Genomic DNA, 22,867 nt, shown 5'->3' with positions numbered 1-22,867 from the left:
TTTGAATTCCAAACTACTTTTTAAGTTTTTCATTTGTTTGTCTTTGAGACAGTGTTTCTCCATAGAGCACCTGGCTGTCCTCAAATGCTCTGTGTAGCATTTGCACCCTTGCACCCTTGAGACCCACCTGCCTCTTTTTCCTGAGTGTTGAGACTAATAGCTGTAGCCACCTGCGGCTACAAATCAACTGGGTTCACCTGAAGGTGGGGGCTGGGAACGAAAGGGGAAGGAGGGTGAGAAGAGATGAAGCCAAGATAAAGTTCTCTGATCAAGGCTCAAAGCTTTAATGTTCAGCTCTCAATTTAAAGGAGAAGGCCCAACCCAAAGCCCCTCCTGGTTTCAGCCGGAGATGGGTGGGATAATCCATAATCCATTCTAGGTCAAGGCTGGAGATATCTCAAGGCAAGCCCAGGGGCAGTTCTGCTTCTGTGTCCTGTGCAGCTAAGGTGGGTAACTCCACCTAGATCCTATCACTTGGTCTGTTGTAGTAAGCAAGGTCTCTCAGGCCTGCTCAAGGCTGGGGGAAGGGCACAAATAGCATGAGCCACTATTGCAGGCCAAGCTACTTTTATACGTGCCAATGTAAGCTCTTTGCTAGTGTTTTGAGTTTATCTATCTGTCTGTCTGTCTATCTATCTATCTATCTATCTATTCATTATTGATGTGTTTTTATGAAACCAAGGATATGTTTTATAGTGCGGTATGGTGAGGTAGGAAGGGTTGCCTTGGTGGACTCATGCTGATGCATCCCCCTTAGCCCCCCCCCCCCCATGCCACCCAGGTACCAGCCATAGGACAAGTGTAGTATAGAATAGAGTTTATTTGGGGACATGGGAAGGGGAGGGGAGTTGAGAAGGGGAGCAGAGGTGGAGAAAGAGAGGGGACAGAGAAAGATGGGACAGAGAGAGATATGAGAGAGAGAGGAAGAGGAGAGGAGAGAGGAGAAGAGAGAGGAGAGAGGAGAGAGGAGAGGAGAGGAAACTGGCCAGGAACACATGGAGAGAGGGGGGAGGGGAGAGAGGGAGAAAGGGGTCAGAGAGAGCAAAGGGAGGCCAAACAGTCCCTTTTATAGTAAGCCAAGCCTACTTGGCTGTTGCCAGGTAACTGTTGGGCAGAGTCTAGAAGGAATGCCAACAATTATGTACTGGACTGTCTCATTTCCCATGCTAGGTGACTCTTATATTTGGCCCTCTTTGGAGCCTTCTTCCATTTTAGCCACATCTCCCCACACCAACTCACTGTTCCCGTAGTTTTATTTAATTTGTTTTTGTGGTGCTGGAGATCAAACCCAGGGCCCCAGGCATGCTCTAGCACCAAGCTACATACCCAGCACTCATTTCTATAGCTTGATACTCCTAGCTAGGGCAACCTTCATTCTCTAAACAAATCTCTCTACCAGCTTGCTTCATTATATCGCTGCTTGTGTGTCTCAGGTGAATCTCCAGATCAACGACTCCTGAACAGAATTCTTTCCCACCCTTATCAGACAAGTTCCAACCTGCTTTATCAGTCTTTCCTCTCCTGTATGTTGACTAGCCTTCAAGCTAGAGGGCAAAGCCATGCCCAGAATGTTTTTCTTTCAGCTCCTTCATCTAATCTATTGGTTTAGAAAGCTTCATTAAGTCTTCATTTCATATAAATCAGTCCCAGGCCCTTCATTTGAATTCTCTGGCATTTGGTCTCCTCTGAGAACACTTAATTCATCCATTATGGAAAACAAATTCATCTATTTGGTTTAAAACTGAATTTGGTGCCGTTGGGCTCATAATGTTTCGAGAATGTTAATATTCTCTGGATATTAGTATAACATTGGTTTTGGTGTTATTTTAAATAGTTACTGCTACTAAAATCGGAAGAGTGGCGATTTTGCTGTCTGAATACCTTTGGTAATCCTGAGTCTAAGGGGCCACAACAAATGCAGCATGGTCACAGCTGCCCGCCCCGCCTTCCTTCTGCAACCCGGGCTACTTTCCGGGCAGAGACTACAACTCCCAGAGTGCCTCGCGGGCCTGTAGCGCGCGCAGACCGGCGCCTTTAGGACCCAGATTGAAGCAAGATGGCGAGTGCGCGGTGAGTAGCTTTGTAGGTACTGCTGCTCTCTCTCCTTCTCTGGGACAGGCCTGGAAGGCTTGTCCGTAGGCATTGAGGGCTTTTCTGTCTGTCGTTGGCCGCAGGACGAGACTGCCGGTGTCCCCAGGCCTCCATCCAGCGGAAGGGCCGGCTTGTGGTTGCGCCCTCCCTGTAGCACACCACCGTGTGCAGGCAGCCTCAGCCTGCACCTAGTTGACCTTGCGACTCCCGAGACTCCTGATTCAAGTCTTTAAACCGGCTCATGGGTGGGAGTCCCTGTGTTTCTGTTCCTCTAACTTCCACCAAATCAATGTTTGATTTGGAACTGAATTCGGTGGCAGGGGGCTCATTCTGGAAAGTCTCTCTTTGGCGTAATAGTTTGACCCTCCCCTGGGTATGCTAGCATCGAGCAGAGGGATGTGCCCCACAAACATTTGATTTTGGACTTATAATCAGAAGACGTGGGGGTTTTCTTCCCATGCATGCCGACACTTAAAAACAGTGAACTACTAAAATAATAAAGCATTTGCCTTTTCTCAGCCTTCGTTCCTAATCAGCTGTCTGAAAGAGCACAGAGTAATAAGCAAAGTGGGTTGCAAGGCATAAATAAATAGCCCGCCGAATGAACTCGGGATTTGTAGTTTGCATCGCTTTTATGATGTCAGGCATCAGCGTGCGAATAAGGAGAGCACCTTTCCTAACCCCTTTCATGTCTACTGAGGGTCACTGAGACCAATAGAGAATAAAGGCACAGTAACTATATACGGTTTATTTGCAACATCTCATGAAAATTGTGGTTGCTTCTCGAAGTTTACCACTAAAGAATTGGAAGGTCGTTTAGTTAATGACTTGCCTTGGATCTTTCAGTCTGTAAGTGAGCAACTCCAAAGTCTGGAAGCAAGTCCTTTTAAACTTTAATGATTCGAAATAAATACGCTTGCCATATCTTTAAATGTTATGCGACAGTAAGATGAGATGGTGATGAAAGTGCTTTGTTTAAAACCTCTAAGATGGTGACATCAATGGGTTACTCTTAAGTTTTTTATGGACCAAAAATAGGTCATGTTGAATACTTCATCAGAAACAGTCTTACTGTAAGTGATAGGGTTCTGTGTGTGGGACTTGGGAGTTAGTATGTAGACTCATTAGCGTTTGAGGAAGAGTTTGCAGTGTGTGTTATGTGTGAATGACTTTCTAAGTGGGTGTTTTCTGAGCACTCGCTAAGTGAGGCAGACTGCGCAGAGTCCTGAGAAAGTTGCACTTAAGAGAAATGATAGCGGACATAGTTGCTCGGGTTCTCATATTTTGATGTCAGTGACTTTGTCCTGTTGTTCAGTTGGAACGGCAGAGTTTAAAAGCCTTGTTTTCAAGAGATTAGCACTAACTAGTGGCTCATATCTTGATGTAGTGTTTAACTTTACCTTTGTAGCTGATTTTCTTTCTCTCTTAAGCAGGAACGGAAATCTGGGTGCCTAGCCACAGGTTTTAGGGGCAGTTTCTCTTCACAATATCGTTTTTCAAATCACTTGCTAAGGATCATGGCGACAACAGTAAGATGGGTGATATCAAACAGAACTATCTGGAAGCATTTATTTCCAATCCAAAGTAAGTGCGACTTTTTTTTTTTTTTCCTTTTTCTTTTTTCCCCCTTCTCTTCTTCCTCTTCTCTCTCGGCCCCCTACTCACTCTGGCCCCGCTCGCTCCGGCCCGGCCCAAAGTACACTGTGGCTGTCTTCATACACCCATATGAACACATCAGATCCCATTACAGATGGTTGTGAGCCACCATGTGGTTGCTGGGATTTGAATTCATGACCTCCTGAAGAGCATATCACTAGCCCGAGACGTTTTTTTTAATACTTAAAAATGGTTTGTTGTTTTCAAATATAGAATATTTAAAGCATTTGGTTATTTTATATGCCTCCTATTTGCAATCATAAGAAGGGGACAAATTTAAATGCCAGTCAAAAAGGGAACTAATAAGTTAGTTATGCTGCATCATAACTATGAATATCATGCAGCTGTTATCAACATGGAAAGATCACCAGATAGAGAAAGAAAAAAACTCTGATTTATCACAGAATGATCCTGGTGTGGCCTTAAAAGATGACTTGTGTGTGTGTGTGCCTGTGCGTGCACACATGCATGAAAGTGTTCGTGCAAGTGTGTGTGTATATATATGCATAAATGCTGAGTGAAAGATCTAGGCTAGTCATCAGCTATCATTAAAATGCAAGAAGGATTTAGGTGAATGGGCGGAGAGTAGTTTTTCCCTCCATGTAGAACATTTAGACTCACTACATTTTACACCTGTTAACTTTTTTTTAGTAATTCTCAACATTTAGAAATAAAGAGGAAATCCACAGTCCTGTCTTCCAGAGAAATCATTGTTAATATTTTAGAAGGTTTCCCCTGTGGATATGGCCATTAAATGTGCTTCCTTTCCAAAGACCATTTTTCCTGAAGGTCTATACTGTGTGCTTGAGAGTCCATCTATTGGCTCAGAAATAACCTGAGAGCATCCTGCTTGTGGCAGCCAGCTGCTTTCTTCCCCAAGGCAATAAATAGGCACCTTGGGGTCATTTGAGGCAAGGCAAGCCTCTTCTGCTCACTAACTCCTTTGGAAAACAGCATTGGAATTTACCAAATCCCACTGTTATAGAAAGCCTTCTGTCACATGAACTCAGTCCCACCTTCTCTGTCATCCTTTCTTGTCCTTGGTAAGTTATGAGATCAAATGGCTTCATAAGCTTTCAAAAAGTAAGCATCCATACCGGATGTCGATTGCATATGAGAGTTCTGAATGTTCCCTCACATGGGAGGGCTTTTTCTTGATGCTCTTTGTACTCTCTCTTTCAATTGTGGATTTTATTTTGGCGCTAATGTTAACAACATCCTTTTTCACATAAACCTTCAAAACTAATAGTCTCCCTTGGGTAATAGCAGCTGTGTAGACAAGGGACTCCTTGTCAGGTTAGTCACAGAACCTTAGGATGACTGAACTGGGAACAGCTTACTGAACATTTTGGCCATCCCTGTCACTCCTATCAGTTAATCAAACATTTGTAAGGGACTGAGGATGTGGAATTTGTACTAGGGTCTCAGCATAACCATAGTGGGAAATCTGATAGAAAAAGATCTTCTCAGTGAAGAGGGGCAGGTAAGTAGTTTTCACATTAACTCCTGTGGAGACTCCTGTCTGTATTGGGTCTGACTTCTCAGCACCCTGGGGCTGGGCTCTCTTAGGGAAACAGGAGGCTAGGTAGCAGGGATCTTTCTCTCAACTGGTTACCAAGCTTGATGATCTGAGTTCCATCTCTGGAGCCCACCTGATAGAATGAGGGAACCAATTCCACAGCAGATGTGTAGTTATTAAAATTCTGTCCCCTCATCCCGTGCTGACCTACTCCTCATCTTTAAAGCTCTGAACATTATTTTGTTCATCACATCCTGTTTTTCTGTGTAGTCCTGGTTGTCCTAGAAGTTCCTCTGGAGACCAGGCTGGCCTGAGCTCAGGGATCCTCCTGCCCCTACTTCTGAGTTCTGGGATTAAAGGTGTGTGCCACCAATGCTTGGCCTAAAATTAATTCATGAGCACAGAATATTTCTAATGATTGTAGCCATAAACTAAGAGTCATACAAAGTTAACTGTTGATTATCTATGCTTTTAAAAGTTTCATAAGATGAGCCATAGTGGTGCACGCTTTTACTCCTAGTACTTGAGGCAGAGGCAGACAGATTTCTTGACTTTGAGACTATCCTGGTCTACATAGCAAGTTCCAGGACAGCCAAAGCTACACAGAGAAACCCTGTTCTGAAAAACCAAAAAAAAAAAAAAAAAAAAAAAAAAAGGACTGGAAAGAGGACTGGAAAGATAACTCGGCAGTTAAGAGCACTGACTGCTCTTCCAGAGGTCCTGAGTTCAATTCCCAGCAACCACATGGTGGCTCACAACTATCTTTAGTAAGATCCAATGCCCTCTTCTGGTGTGTCAGAAGAGAGGGACAGTGTACTCACATATATAAAATAAATAAATCTCTTTTAAAAAGTTACTGTAATGAGCTGGATGTGGTGGTGCACCTTTAATTCCAGTATCCGGAGGCAGAGGCAGGAAGATCTCTTGTGTGTTTGAGGCCAGCCTTGACTATATAGTGAGATCCAGAATAGCCAGGGCTATGTAGAGAGACCCTGTCTCAAAACGACCAAAAATCACTGTAGTGGGATGGACATGTTGGCATAAGTCTGTAATCCCTACCACTTGGAAGGCAGAGGCAGGTGGATTTCCATGAGATCAAGGCTAGTCTGATATACACAATGAGCTTCAGGACAACCAAGACAACATAATGAGACTCACAAAAGACTAATAACAAAAAATAAAATGCTCCAGTGCTTTTTCCTTAGAGTTATTCTTCTAGGCAGCATTGAATATCATGATTTTCATTGGACGGTGGGGAGCACGCTTTTAATTCCAGCACTAGGGAGGCAGAGGCAGGTGGGTCTCTGAGATTAAGGCTATACTGGTCTGCAGAGCTAGATCCAGCCAGCCAAGGCTAAACAGAAACCTTGTATTGAAAAACCAACCAACCAACCAACCAACCAACCAACCAACCAACCAACAAGCCAGCCAACTAACCAACCCGAACAAAACAAACCTGGACCAACCAAACAAAAAACCCAAAAAGATAGCCACCCCCACCCCACCCCCCAATTCACACCTACATCTTTGTGCATATATTATTTTTGTAACTCACTCACTCCATAGCGTCACCTCCCCTTGGCTGGATTTTTCCTCTCCCTGACAGACCCCTTTGCTTTTGTGTACATATTTGTACATGTATATGTGTCTAGGTTTCCGTATGAGAGAAGACATGGAATAGCCTGGAATAGCCCTTCATTTGCCTCCTGTCTCCATGCTGTCCCTTTGCCTTAAACACCCTCCCCCCCCCCCCCAAACCAACAGCAAACAACAGGGATGGACTGGTTAATGTCTAGGTTTACCTTTATGCACAGGCGAACTAAACTGCTTTACCCTATGGATTTTTGCAGATGGAGCTTTATCTAGTGCTTGTCGCAAATCTACGTATTCTTCTCTTCCAGATGACTACAATTGGTACGTATAAAAATTCACATAGCCGTCTTAGCCGGATCTGCTTTTCTGATTATTCGGTCTTTAATTTTGTTTTTAAAATTGTCTTATTTCAGTGGTACCTGAATTGTACAGGTTTTAGATGAGAAGGACTAGGATTCTGTTTCAGTGGATGCTCACGTCTGTTACAGTAGGCTTGTTTTTCTTTCTGAAGCACGCTTTAACTGTTTGCAAAAGTGAATTCGGTTTTATGGTTTGATATTAGGGCTTACATCTGTTTATCTGTCTTTTGTTTGACACTGAATAATTCCAGATGACACTTTTGAATTCACATTTTATTTGGTAGTTATTCAGCTGAGTCACTGTTCTAAGAACTAAGAAGAACATACGATGTGTTCATTTTTATTTTGCAGCAGAGTTGATGCACAGAAAATACAATATATTTTCTTAAATCATGTAGGCTTTACTGCAAATTTTAGTAAATATAAAGGTAAATAGACCAAAATAACCCCCCCAAAGCCAAAAACCAAAAAATGAGCCCCGCTACAGTCAAAGCCTCTACGCAGTTGAGTCTAGCCTTGCATTCCCGTTTCTCCTCCCAGTGCTTATGTATGTGCTACCATGCCGGTTTTATATTTTCTTTTCAATGTATTATGTGTGTAGGTATTTTTGCCTGCATGTATGTATGTGTACTATGTGTGTTCCTGAGGTCTTGGGAGGTCAGAAGAGGGTATCAGGTCTCCTGGAACTAGAGTTACTGACTTCCTTGTTAGCAGCCATGTGGGTGCTGGGAACTGAACCAGAGTCCTTTGCAAGAGCAACAAGTTCTCCATACTTTGTTTTGTTTTCTTTTCTTTTTTGGTTTTTCGAGACAGGGTTTCTCGGTGTAGCCCTGGCTATCCTGGAACTCACTCTGTAGACCAGGCTGGCCTCGAACTTAGAAATTCACCTGCCTCTGCCTCCCAAGTGCTGGGATTAAAGGCGTGGGCCACCACCGCCCGGCATACTTTGTATTTTTTTTTTTTCTTCCACGCGACGTGGGAGCAAGCGGGCGGGAGCGAGCGGGATTCAAACAAGCACAGAGAGAGAGCGTGGACGGACCCGTGCCCTCTGCAGGCGGACGCCTTACGGGCTGCGCCACCAATGGTGTATACTTTGGTTTTTAACACCGGTTTTAATTGTACATTTCATGAGTACTAAGTTAAGTAGCTAGTGATGAAGTTAGACTAGAGTATATATTTTCCCAACCTCAACGCATTGAATCGTGTCAGTGTTTTATATTATACAAAACTTCGTAAAGCCAGGTGTGGTGATTATCCCAGCATGTGGAACGCTAAAGAGAGAGGATCATGGGTTCAAAGCCAGCCTGGACTATCCAGCTGAGCTACTAATGAGACCTTGTCTCAAAAAAGAGTGGTGGTGGTGAGACGGCTCAGAGGCCTAAAGTGTGTGCTGCTCTTGTCCCTGCCCTGCACCCACTTACAGCTCCGTCACAACTCCAGTTCCAAGGACGTCTTCTCATCTCTGAGGACACTGGGAACACCCGTGAGGCACATACGTGCAGGCAAAACATTCTTAGGCATAAAATACAGTAAATAAATCTTTTAAAAAAATGTTTAAATACTCATTTGGGCTATACATGGTGTTGCAACTTACTTAATTCCCAGCACTAGGGAGGCAGATGCAGGTGAGGCCCTGTGAGGTCCAGGTTAGCCAGAGGTACAAAGTGAGACCTTCGTGACAGAAACAAACTAATAAATAAATAAATAAATAAATAAATAAATAAATAAAATTGATAGTGGAAACATTATTATAGTGCTGTTCAGAATTCAGTGATAAGATCAGTGTTTAGAATTCAGTGGTGAAATCAGAGTGAAACCAACAGATGAAATACAATTTATGGTCTCATTACTTTTTTTTTTTTTGGTGGTTAAGCTGACATATTCTGCTGTGGCCTTAATTGTCACTTATGCTATAGGTACTAGGTTGTCCAGTCAAGCAATACATGTTCCCTTTAGCAATTTGTGGTTAATTGATTTTACCATTTAAATTTAAATAATTATATACTTGTAGCATAAAAATATATTCAATATAGTTACTCAATCTTCCATAAATACAATTTTTTATTACATTTCTTTATCTGTGTGTCAGCATGTGTAGACCATGACATGCATGTAGAGGTCAGAGGACAATTCTCTTTTCACTATGTGGGTCCTCGGGCTCAAACTCTGGTTGTTAGTCTTGGCAGCAAGCACCTTTACCCACTGAGCCATCCCATCAGCCCCTATCAGTTTGTAAACTTTCTGTTCTGTTAATTACCTTAAGCATAAAATTGCTCAGAGCCTCTTTCAGATTAGAGCCAGCTGTAAGAATCGCCAGTTAGTTTCAATTGGGCTAAAAAGTTCAGTATCTTCTTAGGCTAGAATTGTTTGTGTTAAGTTCGAAATAGCATCTTTCTTCTTTTTTGATTCTTTTTTGTTGTTGTTGATTTTTGTTTTTGTTGTTGTTGTTGTTTTTTGTTTGTTTGTTTGTTTGTTTTTTCGAGACAGGGTTTCTCTGTGTAGCCCTGGCTATCCTGGAACTCACTCTGTAGACCAGGCTGGCCTCGAACTCAGAAATCCGCCTGCCTCTGCCTCCCGAGTGCTGGGATTAAAGGCGTTCGCCACCACTGCCCGGCTTGTTTGTTTTTCTGAGGCAGGGTTTCTCTGTGTATTCCTGGCTGTCCTGGAACTCACTCTGTACATCAGGCTGGTCTCAAACTCTGCTTCCGCCTCTCAGTGCTGGGACTAAAGGAGTGTGCTGGTATGCCCAGATTAAAATAGCATCTTGAAATCTGGGGTTTAGGGCTGGGGTTTATCTTAGAAAGTTTCCTCAAAATACTCCAGCCTGTAGACTATCCTCTGTTGTTATGTAGAACTTCCAAGGTGGACTGACTTGTATGGCAGATGTGTAGCTATCCATGACTTTATATAAGTCATCCGAGAAGCTCTTGGTTTGTCCCCTGGTGGCATATGCAGCAGTAGCCATATCCTAGGGCTGCATTTGCTCCTGTGGCTTACTGTGACTTGAACCACTTTGTACACTAGTGCATGTGGGCGGAGCCTGTACAGCTGACAGGGTTTCACAGTTTTCTGGTCTCTAGCAGCTAGAGGCTTAGCTTGCAATGTAGCATTTGGGGTAATTTCTAATTAATTTTCTCATCAAGAGTAATCATTCTAGCTGGGCATACCTGTGCTCTTAATGGGAGAAGAAAGTCGGGAGGATTAACAGTTTAAGGTCATAGTAAGTTCGAAACCAGCCTGGGATGTATGAGATCCTGGGATGTATGTTCTGGTAGATATGATGATATGTGTCCATTATCCAGTCCCTTGGCGCAGAGGCAGGAGGATCGCCAAGCTTTGGAGGCCAGTGTGGGCTGCATAGTGAGTTCTATGACAAGCTGGCGTACAAAATGGAACCTTACCACAAAAAATCCCAAACCCAGACTTAAAAGCATCAAGCTACGTTGAGGAGACTTTAACTGTGTTTCTAAAACACTCCCTTTCAGCAAGGTAGACCTGGCCTTGACATCGGACGGCAGGACAATAGTGTGCTACCACCCTTCTGTGGACATCCCCTACGAACACACCAAAGTACGTACAGGGGTCTGTTGGAAAGCCTTCCTTTGTTTTGGGTCTTTTAGCTTTTCTAGTGAACTGTTTTGATTTTTCCTCTTAGTTTTTATCTTCTTTCCTAAAAACTTTCTTAGTATACAAGGGAACTATTTAAGGGGAATTAGGACATTATTTTTCTGACCTAAGAAATTTGATGAAAACTAGACTTTGTGACAGAGACCTGTAATCCCGACCACTTGGCTCAAAGCAGAAGGATTTTAAATTCATCTTAGCAAGACCTTGTTTAAAATTTGAATTTTTTTTTTTTTTTTTAAGTTTTGTGAATCTAGGAGATTGGTAGAGCACTCACTCATCAAGTATTTGTAAGGCTTTGGGTTGAATCCCCAGAATCACACTTAGGCACAAAATAAGCCTGTAAAATATATATCTGATACTACTATATATCATGCAAGACTCATATTTTAGAGTGCTGTTTTATAGCTTTTGGGCTGTTGATGTAAGAGTCTATTCATTAGTGTGTGTGCATGTACATGCCTTGTCTGGAAGCTGGAGGATAACTTTTGGGAGTCGGTTATCTCCAGTCACCAAGTGGGTCCCAGGAATTGAATCAAGTTCTCAGGCCAGGGCCAAATGTGCTTTCCTGCTGGACCATTGCAAATACACAAATAATGGCCCCATGGGCTCCTATATTCCAATACTCTGTCACTAGGGAGTGGCACTACTTGAGAGGGATCGGGGGTGTGGCCTGGTTGGAGGAAGTCACTGGGGGTGACTAAGGTTTCTAAAGCCCAAGCCAGTCCCAGTGTCTTTCTCTTCCTGTTGCCTGTGAGTCTGGATATAGAAATCTCAGCTCTTTCTCTAGCTACTGTATGCACACTGCCATTCTTCCCGCCATGACAGTAGAGCTGCCTTGCAATGGGGTCTCTTCACAGCAATAGAACAGTGATAGAGAGACATGGCCTGAGTGTGGAGGCCAGAGGAGAACTTGTAGACACAGTTCTCTCTCTCTGTCCTCATGTGGGCCCCAGGGATCAAACCAGGCTCTTGGGCTTTCTCAGCGAGCTCTTTTATCTGCAGGTGTCTTGCTAAACATCTTCTTTTTAATATTTACAAAAATTGTTTTTTGGTTTTTATTTAAAGTGGGGAAGTCTAGCAGGCTATGGTGGCACACACCTTTAATCCTATTATTTAGGAGGTGGAGGCAGCAGATATCTGAGCTTGAGGCCAGCCTGGTCTACAGAGCTTGTTAGAGAACAGCCAGGGCTACACAGACAAACTCTGTCTCGAAAAACAATAAGCAGTTGGTAAGCCTCTTAAGGCAAAGTCTCACTGTAGCCCAGGCTGGATCTCTTTATGTTAATCCAGGCTATCCTAGAACATATTCTGTAAGTGATAGTGTCCTTAAATTAATGACAGTCATCTGCCTCAGCCTGCCAGTGTTGCGATTACAGGTGAGTGCCAACATGCCTGCCTTAAAACATTTGACTATCAAAAGCTAAAAGAGAAAACTCTTATTTAAGGTTCTGTCAGCCAAGTAGCAGCAGGGGTAGATACAGCAAGCGCCACACTGAGGAAATGAAAGCTGCTGTACTCAGTAGGCTGGAGCAAGGGGACGTTTCTGACGGCAAGCTGAAGAGGATTACAGGAGCTGTTTGCCACACCAGTTCTTCCTCGCAGGAGACAGTAACAAGTGGGCAGCGCATGATTTTGGTGTATGATTGCAGTGGACTTTGCGCAGGGTTGTGGTTTCGAGTGAGCCTCCGTTAGTTAGTTCTGCTATCAGATATATGTATGTGAGAGCTTCTCAGAGCCCCCAGCTTTATTTACATACATTTTTGTCGTGGCTGCATTTTGATTCTGACAGCTTTTACAACTCTAATGCTATGCTTGCTGGACCCTTTCAAGGGATAGTCATTTACAGTGACTACTATTCAGCTTTATATAAGCTTTCAGAGTTTTAGTTGTCTAAGGAGTACTTCTTTAAAATGTACTTGTAGCCCTTGTATCCTTAAGGGAAATGTCAGTAGCTGCCATCTATTGGAATCTTTAAGGATTAGTGGGGGCTTGCTTACAGTTTCATAGGGTTAGGCCATCATGGCAGGGAGCAGGAAGGCAGGTAGGCAGGCCTGATACTCAACAGTAGCTTAGAATTTATATCTAATCTACAAGCAGAGAGGGAGACTGGGTCTGGCATGGGCTTTTGAAACCTTAAAGCCCACCTCCAGTGACAGACCTCCTAATCCTTCCCAAACAGTTCCAGCTCGGAACCAAACATTCAGACGTGAGCCTGTGATGGCCATTCTTACTCAGACTCGCACAGAGGTCTGTTGTATATCTTTCGTTGTTCTTTCCTTAATAATATGTAAGGTAAACTGTCACATTGCAAGTTAAAAAAAAATTGGATGGGCCCCAGTATGTATGTTGGGGAACTAGAAATAAAAATAACAAGTACCTTATCAGTGAGGTAAAATAATTGAGTAAGAATTTCTATTATTGGAAAATAAACCTAGAGATTTTTTTGTAGGTAGATGAGTCCTTCTGACTTTGAATAACTCAGCTACCTGAGGGTGCTCTGATGACTTACCCATGGTGGGGTGAATTGCTGCCGGTGGTCTCTGTTTTATCACAAAACCGGTCAGTTCCCAGCTTACACTTCATTGTTTGTAATTTGCTTATCTTATAGCCCATCCCTCAACCTGATCTTCTCCATAATGAGGAAACACACGAACAGATACTGAAAACCAAGTTAGAAGGAAGGCGCAGGCATCTGGAGCAAGGGCCCATGATAGAACAACTGAGCAAGGTGTTTTTCACCACAAAGCATCGCTGGTACCCGCACGGACAGTAAGTTCCTGCCGTCCCACAGCTCCCACCGCGCATGCACATCTCTGCCTTTGCAGTGCTGTGCCGGACCGTTGATCCAAGTATGCGGTGGTGTATTTCCCAATCTGCATGTCCCGGAGTTAAAGCAAAGTGACACTTTATTTTTATTAATGCAAGAGTCTCAGAAGTTCTTCTAGTCTATGCTAGTCCTTTATGATGGCTTTTCCATTTTCCTTCCTGATAATAATGGATCTTCTTCCGAGCACCTTATCCATTTCTTTATTTTAAAGATGTATTTCCTTACCTTACGTGTATGAGTGATCTGTGTCTGTGTAAGTATACTACATGTGTGATTGTCCCTGGAGGCCTGAGGAGTAGACCAGATCTGTGAACAGGACCTGTGTCCTCTGCAAGAGCAGCAAGTTCTCTTAACCTACGAGCCGTCTCCCCACACACCCTTTATCCATTTCTAACAGATATTTGAATTATTCCCTCCTCCCTCTAATCCTGCAGGATCTGATTGGTCAGTAAACATTGTCCTTAATTCCTTTAGGAACTACTCGCTGTTTTGTTTACAATGCTCACATAGTGGTATTCTGCCTCCTCCCTCCCTCTCTCCCTCCCTTCCTTCCTTTTTGTGTTTCGAGGCAGGGTCTTACTATGTAGCCCTGACTGTCCTGGAGCTCACTGTGTAGACCGGGCTGACCCTGAACTCAGAGATCTGCCTGCTTCCGCCTCCTAGTGCTAAGGGCGCATGCGTCACTGACCAGCACTGCGGAATTCTTATCCTGTGCCTGCTTATGGCTGCCGTCCCTGACCAGCACTGTGTAATTCTTGTCCTGTGCCTGACTATGGCTTTCGTTTCCTTTTTTCTGTGATTATGGTAGTCTCTCTCTCTCTCTCTCTCTCTCTCTCTCTCTCTCTCTCTCTCTCTCTCTCTCTCTGTGTGTTTGTGCATTTTTGTGCTAGTGCCGGAGATGAATGCTGCGTGTCCTCAGTCGCTCCTCACCTTATTCACTGTTTTCTCCACTCTCCCCACACCCTATTTACTTATTTTTAAAGATTTATTTTTTTTTTTTATTTTATGTGCACATTTTGCCTGCTTACAAGTGTGTGCGCCACATGTGTGCAGTGCCCCAGGAGGTATGAAGAGAGGGGCATTGGATCTCCTAGATCTGGAGTTAGAGATGGTTGTAAGCCACCAAGAGGGTGCTGGGAGTTGAACCCAGGTCCTCTAGAAGAACCGACAGTGCTCTTGAGCACTGAGCCATCTCTCCAGTCCTCACCGTGTTTTTTGAGACAGGGTCATTCTCTTGAACCTGGGTCTTACAGATTACGTAGATTGATGATTGGCCAGCATGGCCCTGGGATGCTCCTGCCTTTGCCTCCTCAGTTCTAGGATTGCGAGTGCCCACTGCCATACTGGCTGGCTTTTTACATAGGTTGCTGGGATGTGAACTCTGGTCGTCGTCATACTTGCACAGAAGACACTTTAATGATTGAGCCAGCTCCCAGGCCCTTCTATTTACTTGTTTGTTTGCTTGTTTATTTATTTATCCTCTTTTAAAATATAATTTTATTACATATATCTGTTTATTTGGGGTAGGGGAAGCATGGGCCAATTGGAGGATAACTTGGGGAGATGGTGATCCCCTTTCATATGGGTTCCTAAGATCAAACTTAGGTCTTGAGGCCAGATGGCAAGCGCCTTTCCCACTAAGCCGTTCCACCCCTCACCCCATTGAAGTAAATGCATGTTTACTTTATTTGGTTAGTTTTTGAGTTTTTGTATTGTTGGGAATTGAACCCAGAGCCCTGTGAATAGAGGCAGTCTTTGAACTCTGAGCTGTAGTCCCAATCTCCCCCACCCCCAACCCCTCAGTAAGTAAACTCCTTATTTTTTTTCTTATGATGATGAGTATCAGCCCTAGGGCCCACACATGCTGTGCACTGTGTTCTCCTGTGGAGCTATGCTCCTAGCCCTGAATCTTCTTTCACATCTTTCTTCTTCCAAACCAAACTGTGAAGTATTCTTTGCTATTTCTGTTTGTTTCTGTGAGCAAGCTCTGTTCTTACTCTCTTGTGCAATCCAGTATGCATCACTGAGCTGACACTGCAGGACGCACCCACCAGGCTCCCCAGTATAGTCACAGACTGCTGCAGTGAGCGCTCACTCGGTGCTGGAAACATACCCCTGTTGGCAGTTGTTACAGTTGAGGAGCCGGTAGAGTATGAACAGCTAAAGCTGTCGTTGAACCTTGAAAGGTGGTTCAGGTACATGTACGGGAGATGAGGATGCGCTTGTCGGATGAAATGTGGAGGAAACAGCAAGTAGCTCTGATTGCACAGAATTCTGGTGGAGCCTGAAATGACTTCTCGTAAGCTCATATATTTGAACCCTTGGTCTCCAGTTGATGATACTGTGCCGGGAGATCATAAAACCCTCAGAAGATTGGGCCTGTGTGGTAAATGTGTGTCAGTGGGTACAGTCCTCTGGGGACTAAAGCCTGGCTCTGCCTGGATTCTTCTCTCTGCTTCTTGATCATCCACCACTGGAGAAGTGCCAGGCTCCAGCTCCCACTGTCACAGGCAGGAGCCTCGTGTGGCTGTAGGAAGGGTCTATGAGGATTTTATGCTGGGGAATTAATTACAATGCAGACCTGCATGCCCAACATTTATGCCATAAAACATTTTTAAGGATCCTCTTGAGGAGACAGTGAGGTAAGGAAAGACCGGACAGAGAGACTTGTTAGGAAGCCATTACAATAGTCAATGAAAGACGTTGACTTTAGCAGGTTTCCGCCAAGACTGAGAAGGGGAAGTGAGGTGTACAGGTGCTTTATGAAGAAAGACAGGCTGTGTTTAAGAACTGTAATAGTAGTAAGTGTGTGACAGGGAACCAGGGACCTGGGGGCGGGGAGCGTTGGGCGTAGTGACTGGGCTGCTTTAGTGGATAATGGTGTCAGTAATATGAATAGGGAGGTGAGGAAGATGAAACCATTGTTAATTGCGCTGACTCTGAAGAGTGTAGCCCATCCCTGAGCCTGAAACTCTGTCCTGGGGCTCTGTTTATTGTTTCAGTTTCTCTTCAGGGATCCTTTCTCCCCTGTCCTTCTGTATGGCAGGGTTCCTATGGTTACTACTTCATACTACTTGGTGACGTTGACCCTGCCATTGTTTATTAGAGGATATATGTGCCTTGCTGAGCCTGTGGTGCTCAGAGGACAGCTTGTAGGCATTGTGTTCTCCCGCTATTTTGCTCTCAGAGATGGAACTCTGTCTGTTAAAGTACCTTTACCAGTGGAATCATCTTGCCTACCCAACTCCTAATTTTTTTTTTTTCTCTCTAAAAACAAGGTCTCTCTGTAGCTAACTCTGGCTAGCCTGTAATGTTCTGTGTAGACCAGGTTGGCCCAAACCTTACAGAGATCCACAGACTTCTGCCGCCAATTAAAAGTGTATGTCACTATGCCCAGCTAAACTCTTGACATTTTTATTTACAGTCATTGAATGGATGACATACAACCCACTATATAGTGCTATATATGTTAACACTTCCTCAGTGTCACTGTCCTTAAAATATTTTAAACTAGGGGCTGGAGAGATGCTCAGTACTTAAGGGCACTGGCTGATCTTCCAGAGGACCTGGGTTGGGTCCCCAGCATCCCCACATGGCAGCTCATGACTGTCTGTAGCTCCAGTTTCTAGGGAATCTGATACCTTCTTCTGCCTCCACAGGTACCAGGCCATCATGTGGTGCACAGACATATGTAGGCAAACACAGGCATAAGAGAAATACATCTTAATTTTTTTGCCATTTGAGACAGGCTAGCCTAGAACTCAGATCTGCCTGCCTCCTGAATGCTGGGATTAAAGGTGCACCGTCATCCATTCCCTGGCAAAATTTTTTTTAATTGACTTTCCCCAGAGTTTTTGATTCTCTGCAGTAAAACAGCCTTTCCTCTCCTCATCTAAAGAAGCCCCTCAATTAACAATCTATAAAAATTGAGGGGTGGGGTCCTTACTGTGCACTTGCTTTGTTTTGAGACAGGATAGTATTACTTTGTAGTCCACACTGACCTGGAACTCCTTTGCAGTGCAGGCATCTCTTGAGCTGGTCACAGTCCTCCTGCTTCAGCCTCTGAATACTTGAATTACAGGCTAAAGGTGATATATTTGTGTCTCTTTTCTAAGGAAAAAAAAAATTAAGAGTTTTTGGCTAACACATGTGGTTATTATTATTCTGGGGTTTTGCTACATATGTTGCAAATAATCTATTAAGGGTTTCTAGTCCATTTCAGATCATTTACTTCCCAAATAAAAACACACAAACCGTTATATTTATAATAAGCTTTAGGGCACTAGAGCTGGGCAGATGTCCACCCTCTATGCTAGTTTGTCTACTTCCCTGTGGGGATCCCCGAGATATCACTCGCCATGTTCCACTGGGCCGCTCCTACTCCATCAGGCCGGCCCTCATGGCTGTGCGCTCACCATCCACCTCCCCCATGGTAGTCTCTTCTTCTTCTCTTCTGCTTGCCTCTCCTCTTTCTTTTTTTCTCTCCACCTGGGACTCCCAGCCAGGTAACTAACTGTACCCCCCACCCGCACTCCCACCCCCATCTACTGCCAATCACAGGCTTTAGCCTTTTACTGACCAGTGAACTGCAAGGTTTGTGCGACAAAAGCTGGTGTACTTGTTCTCACTCCTTGGGGCAACCTGGTCTGGGATACAGTATTTAGTATTTGAATACATAGCTGCACCAGACTAACCCCAACAAACAAAGTCTATATTTTTTTTAAAGTAAAAGTGTCTTAAGTAGTTTTTATTGTGTTTGAATAAGCAAGTTGTGGGTAGGATAACCCACTTTAAAAAATCTTATATTTATTTGATAAATTCATTCGTGTATGTGTTGATCATATCTCCCTTCACTCAGCTCCTCCCCAACTTCCAGTCTTTCAGTTTCTATTTTTTTGTTTGTTTTGTTTTGTTTTTTCAAGACAGGGTTTCTCTGTGTAGCCTTGGCTGTCCTGGAACTCACTCTGAAGACCAGGCTGGCCTCTAACTCAGCAATCCTCCTGCCTCTGCCTCAGAGTGCTGGGATTGAAGGTGTGCCTCCACCGCCCGCCTCCTAGTCTGTTCTAATCTCCATTTTGACTTTTGTTTCTTAGCACGCATATTGTTTATGCTTATTGTTAGATTTTCACCTGTCTTGGTAACTATTAAGTTAGAGTTCATGGAAGCAAATTAAGAAGCCGCCCCATAGCTGTGTATCTTTCATTAGATTCTTAGATGTGCTGAACCGGTTAGCTCTGTTTACGCGGGTTCTGGGGATTAACTCGGGCCCTTAGGCTTGCACGGCAAATACTGTCCTGACTGAGCTATCTTCCCAGCTTTTTCCTAGCACGTTATCCAGAAACTTGAATTCCAGCCTATTTTTAATGCCCTTACTGGCTTTTGTTACATGCTTCTTTCCTGTGCAGCCAGATTGCTTTAATCTTTTGTAAACATTGTTCATAACCAAGTCACTGAAGTTGTGAAAATCCTGTGTGTGTTTCACTTGAAGGAGAAAGACTAAAGGCAAGGAGACTATTCAGATCGTGTTATCTAGGATCTTATCTATGTTTAATCTTAATTTACTTTAATCTAATTGCTACTAATTAGCTTTTGACTGCTAATTAATGTAATCTCCTAGTATATCTTTACCCCTCAGGATTGTGAAGCACTTTGAATTATAAGCAGACTTTAATTAGGCGGAATTGATTGTCCCAATACCTCTCCCAATAAAGAGCTCAGCAGAAAACCCCAGATGCTAGTTTGTATGCATAAAGAAAGCCTAGAATTATTGTCCTTTCATATCATTCAGTACATACTTGCTCAGTATCTGTATGTATACACACACTTAAATACATACACAGTTCCATTTATTATTAGCATTTGCGCATGGTGTCTGTAGGTTCCAAGGATGGAATTCAGGTTGCCAGCCTTGTGTAGCAGGCACCTTTGCTCACTGATCTGTCTTGTCTACATCTCTAGTTTTGATGATTTGTTTCTGAACATTAGTGAGCCATTTTTCAAGACTCAAGCAACATATAAACTGATTTGTCAGTATTTCATAGTTTTTAAGGTATAGCAATCTAAAAGTGGGACTCACTATGATTTAAAAATGAGATATATAATCTTCTTTTTCAGTTCTTTTAGAGGTATTACAATGTTGCCTTTAAAGGCACACAGATACAAAATGGAGATCCCATTCCTCGCCCCAGTCCCTGCAGGGAAACATAGGGTAGCCCCTGTGCTGTACCCCTCAGGCCTGTGCTGTTTGAGCTCCAGCATAGCTCTTTCCTGGGAGAACAGCTTTGTACCTGCAGCAGAAGCCCAGGGCTGACTCTCCCTACCGTTGCACCGCTAGCCACTTGCTCAAGTCCTCTGTTGACATGTATGCCGGCCCTTACTCTGTAGCACTATAGAGACCTATGTCCGAGTGACCAGAAATGCACCCGGAGACGCCTCAAGTCCTCTAACTCTTTTGTTCTCTTTAGAGTTTTCTTAGCAATCCTGTTCTTTGTGTTTATGTCTACATTCTGAAATCAGCACATCTCTAAAAAGCGTTTTTTTCTTAAAAAGCCTGCTGGAATTTCAAATAGAATAACATTTGGTCTCCAGGCCAATTTCAGGCTAGGTGATGCCTTACATAACTAGATATTTATATCTCTGAAAATGATACATTTTTCCATTTATTTAAGTCTTTAGAAAAATGCCCCCCTCCCCGCATTTGAGACAGGGTTTCTCTGTGCAGCCTTGGTCTTCCTGGAACTTGCTCTGTAGTCCAGGCTAGCCTCAAACTTAAGAGACCCACCTGCCTCTGCCTCTCTGCCTCTCTGCCTCTCTGCCTCTCTGCCTCTCTGCCTCTCTGCCTCTCTGCCTCTCTGCCTCTCTGCCTCTCTGCCTCTCTGCCTCTCTGCCTCTCTGCCTCTCTGCCTCTCTGCCTCTGCCTCCCGAGTGCTGGGATTAAAGGCATGGGCCAGTACCACTTGGTTAAAACTTTTTGTAATGGTGTTTTTTGGGAGGGCCTTTGGTGGTTTTTTTGTTGTTGTTTGCTTGGTTTTGTTTTAACCATTTTGCTCTTTTTTTGAGATTATAATAAAGTTACACATTTTTACCTTCTGGTCTCCCTCCTTCACCTTCCTCCCTCCAAACCTCTCTTGTTCACACCCTTGTTTTCATTCAAATTCATGACTTTTTCCTTTAATTGTTACATCTATATGATTTATATAAATAGTTATGTATATTCCTAAATATTAAAATAAAACCTGCTCAGTCTATATACAATGTTACTTTATATGTGTGTGTTTTCAAGGCTGAGGTATCAGGTGTTCTTGAGACAGGTCTTGCTATTTTTTCAAATTAGCCTCAGACTTGGCTTTCCTACCTCACCCTCCTGTGGACGTGGACCCCAAGCGGGACCACTACTCTCCGCTCCGAACTCATTGACAGGTCGCAGTGTATAAATTTATCTCAGTTAAATTCTTTCATTGTGACCGTAAACAGTATTGGATTTTTAATTTCAATTTCCAGAAGTCAGTTGTTTTTAGAAATACATTTGTCTGCTGGATGTGGTAGCACATGCTTTGTAGACACAGGCTGGCTTCATACATAGATATCCTCCTGCCTCTGCCTCCTGATTGCCAGGATTAAATTGGGCAGCATTCCTGGCTCTGAAGGTTTTTTTGAGCACTGACCTGATTGCACAAGTGGAAAGTTTCGTACCTAACTCAGTTTTCAGGGCTACGGTCAAATTGCAGCCACGCTAAAAATATTATATAAAAGTATCTTCAAGCTTCAGACAAAATGTCTATAACACATACATGAAATACAAGTAAATTTTGTGTTTGGACCTAATAATCAGAAAATAGACAAGACATTGTTTTTGGGAGGTTTGCTGTGCCCCTCTCTGCTTTCAGATAACTGCAGGGCACTTCTCTGTCCGCTTTAGCCCTTATAGCTCCCAAGTAAAAGACACAGAGACCTGGTAGTTTATTAACAAGCTGCTGGCACTATGCTGGGCAGGTTCTGAGCTATTCTGACCTAACTAAGCTGTTAATAATCCAGGTAAATGCCCTGTTACTTGTCATCTGCTCCATGTGTGCCCTCATGGTGAATCCTGGTGTCTTCACATGCTCTCTCTGTGTTTTTCTTCTCTTTTTTTCCCTCTATCTGAGATCTCACTGGGATCTAATGTCCTGCCTCTCCTGTCCTCTCCTGCCCAGTCATAAGCTGATCAGCTCTCTATTAACCATTCAGAAAGGACAGAAAACAATTTTATGTAACATTAAGAGTGGAGATGCTTGACCTTGCCAACATCCATACTGTAACAAGAAGTCCGGGCAGAAAATCAGCATCTGTCTCTACAGCACACAAGGCCAACCCCAGCAGCAGGATGCTTTGTGGTGCAGAGGTTTGAGGCGTGCAGGTCAGAGCCTACTGACACCTGCACTTGATTAGTTATTGTAATTTTCAGCGTACTTCTGATTGCCAGAGAAAGGAAAGTAGCTCTGCACATTCTCATTTTGATTGCTTGCATTCTTGGTCACATTCTGTATTTTACTGCAAAAATATTATTAATTCTACTGTAAATTATTGAAATGTGATTTTACAATTGAAGAGGCTTCTGTTCAGAGGAAATAATTATATTATCAATACAAGTTTTATAGGACATATTTATGATATAGTTTCTTTAAAGATAAGCATTTGTTTTTAATTTTTGCTTTTAATCCAGGTTGTGAAATTGTCCTCAAGATCTGAAAGATTTTCCAGATTGTTCAGTTGATAGGAAATAATTTTCATAACGGTGGAATGTAGCTTACTGCTAAGAAATAGCTGAGAAGTGTGCAATAGAGTATAAAGTTTTACTGACTTTTTCAAATAATTCTAACAAAAATAGAAAATAATCACAGAAATTTAAGCTGTCTGCTTGGAACAACTAATATTGGAATAATCTTACCTCCAACATTTTCTTTTTCTCAAGGTATCACAGCCGTCGTAAGAAACCAAATCCTCCCAAAGACAGGTGACTGCTCTCGATTCTCTGAGCATCGAGGAAGTTTTGCTCTGTGTATTATTTGCCAGCTGAGAAAATGTACATGGTGTGTTCATTAAGATGGTGTATAGGAACATAATAAAAATACCCTTTTATGTATTCAAGTCTATTTCATTATATTGATTCTGAATTTGAAGGTTTTATTTAAGAAACCTACTTGATCTTATTTTCCT

At 43.2% G+C, this 22,867-nt stretch overlaps 1 protein-coding gene across 2 annotated transcripts; it reads left to right on the top strand.

Annotated features, from left to right (window-relative positions):
• The first annotated feature begins 1,919 nt into the window (after positions 1-1,919).
• Positions 1,920-22,793, top strand: Mrpl42 (mitochondrial ribosomal protein L42). 2 transcript variants are annotated; one of them, XM_076920049.1, is made up of 6 exons: positions 1,920-2,070; positions 3,525-3,675; positions 7,117-7,180; positions 10,704-10,788; positions 13,454-13,614; positions 22,623-22,793. In XM_076920049.1, exons 2-6 carry the CDS (start codon positions 3,609-3,611, stop codon positions 22,666-22,668), a joined length of 423 nt encoding a protein of 140 aa, XP_076776164.1. In that variant the 5' UTR covers positions 1,920-2,070; positions 3,525-3,608; the 3' UTR covers positions 22,669-22,793. The 2 variants fall into 2 exon arrangements, with proteins under 2 accessions (XP_076776164.1, XP_076776163.1); XM_076920048.1 differs by lacking the exon at positions 13,454-13,614 and having other exon boundaries at positions 1,941-2,070.
• The last annotated feature ends 74 nt before the right edge of the window (positions 22,794-22,867 follow it).

This window comes from Arvicanthis niloticus, chromosome 22 (assembly GCF_011762505.2).
Source record: "Arvicanthis niloticus isolate mArvNil1 chromosome 22, mArvNil1.pat.X, whole genome shotgun sequence".
In the NCBI taxonomy this organism is placed as follows: domain Eukaryota; kingdom Metazoa; phylum Chordata; class Mammalia; order Rodentia; family Muridae; genus Arvicanthis; species Arvicanthis niloticus.
The sequence above is the reverse complement of the archived record's forward strand: the minus strand, read 5'-3'. Positions and strand labels throughout refer to the sequence as shown.

What these genes read in the sequence shown, in the direction of transcription:
- Mrpl42 (XM_076920049.1), top strand. Translation starts at nt 3,609, where the DNA reads ATGGCGACAACAGTAAGATGGGTGATATCAAACAGAACTATCTGGAAG. An exon ending in CTTCCAGATGACTACAATTG is followed by an intron (nt 7,181 to 10,703) that starts GTACGTATAAAA and finishes ACTCCCTTTCAG; the next exon opens with CAAGGTAGACCTGGCCTTGA. An exon ending in CGCTGGTACCCGCACGGACA is followed by an intron (nt 13,615 to 22,622) that starts GTAAGTTCCTGC and finishes CTTTTTCTCAAG; the next exon opens with GTATCACAGCCGTCGTAAGA.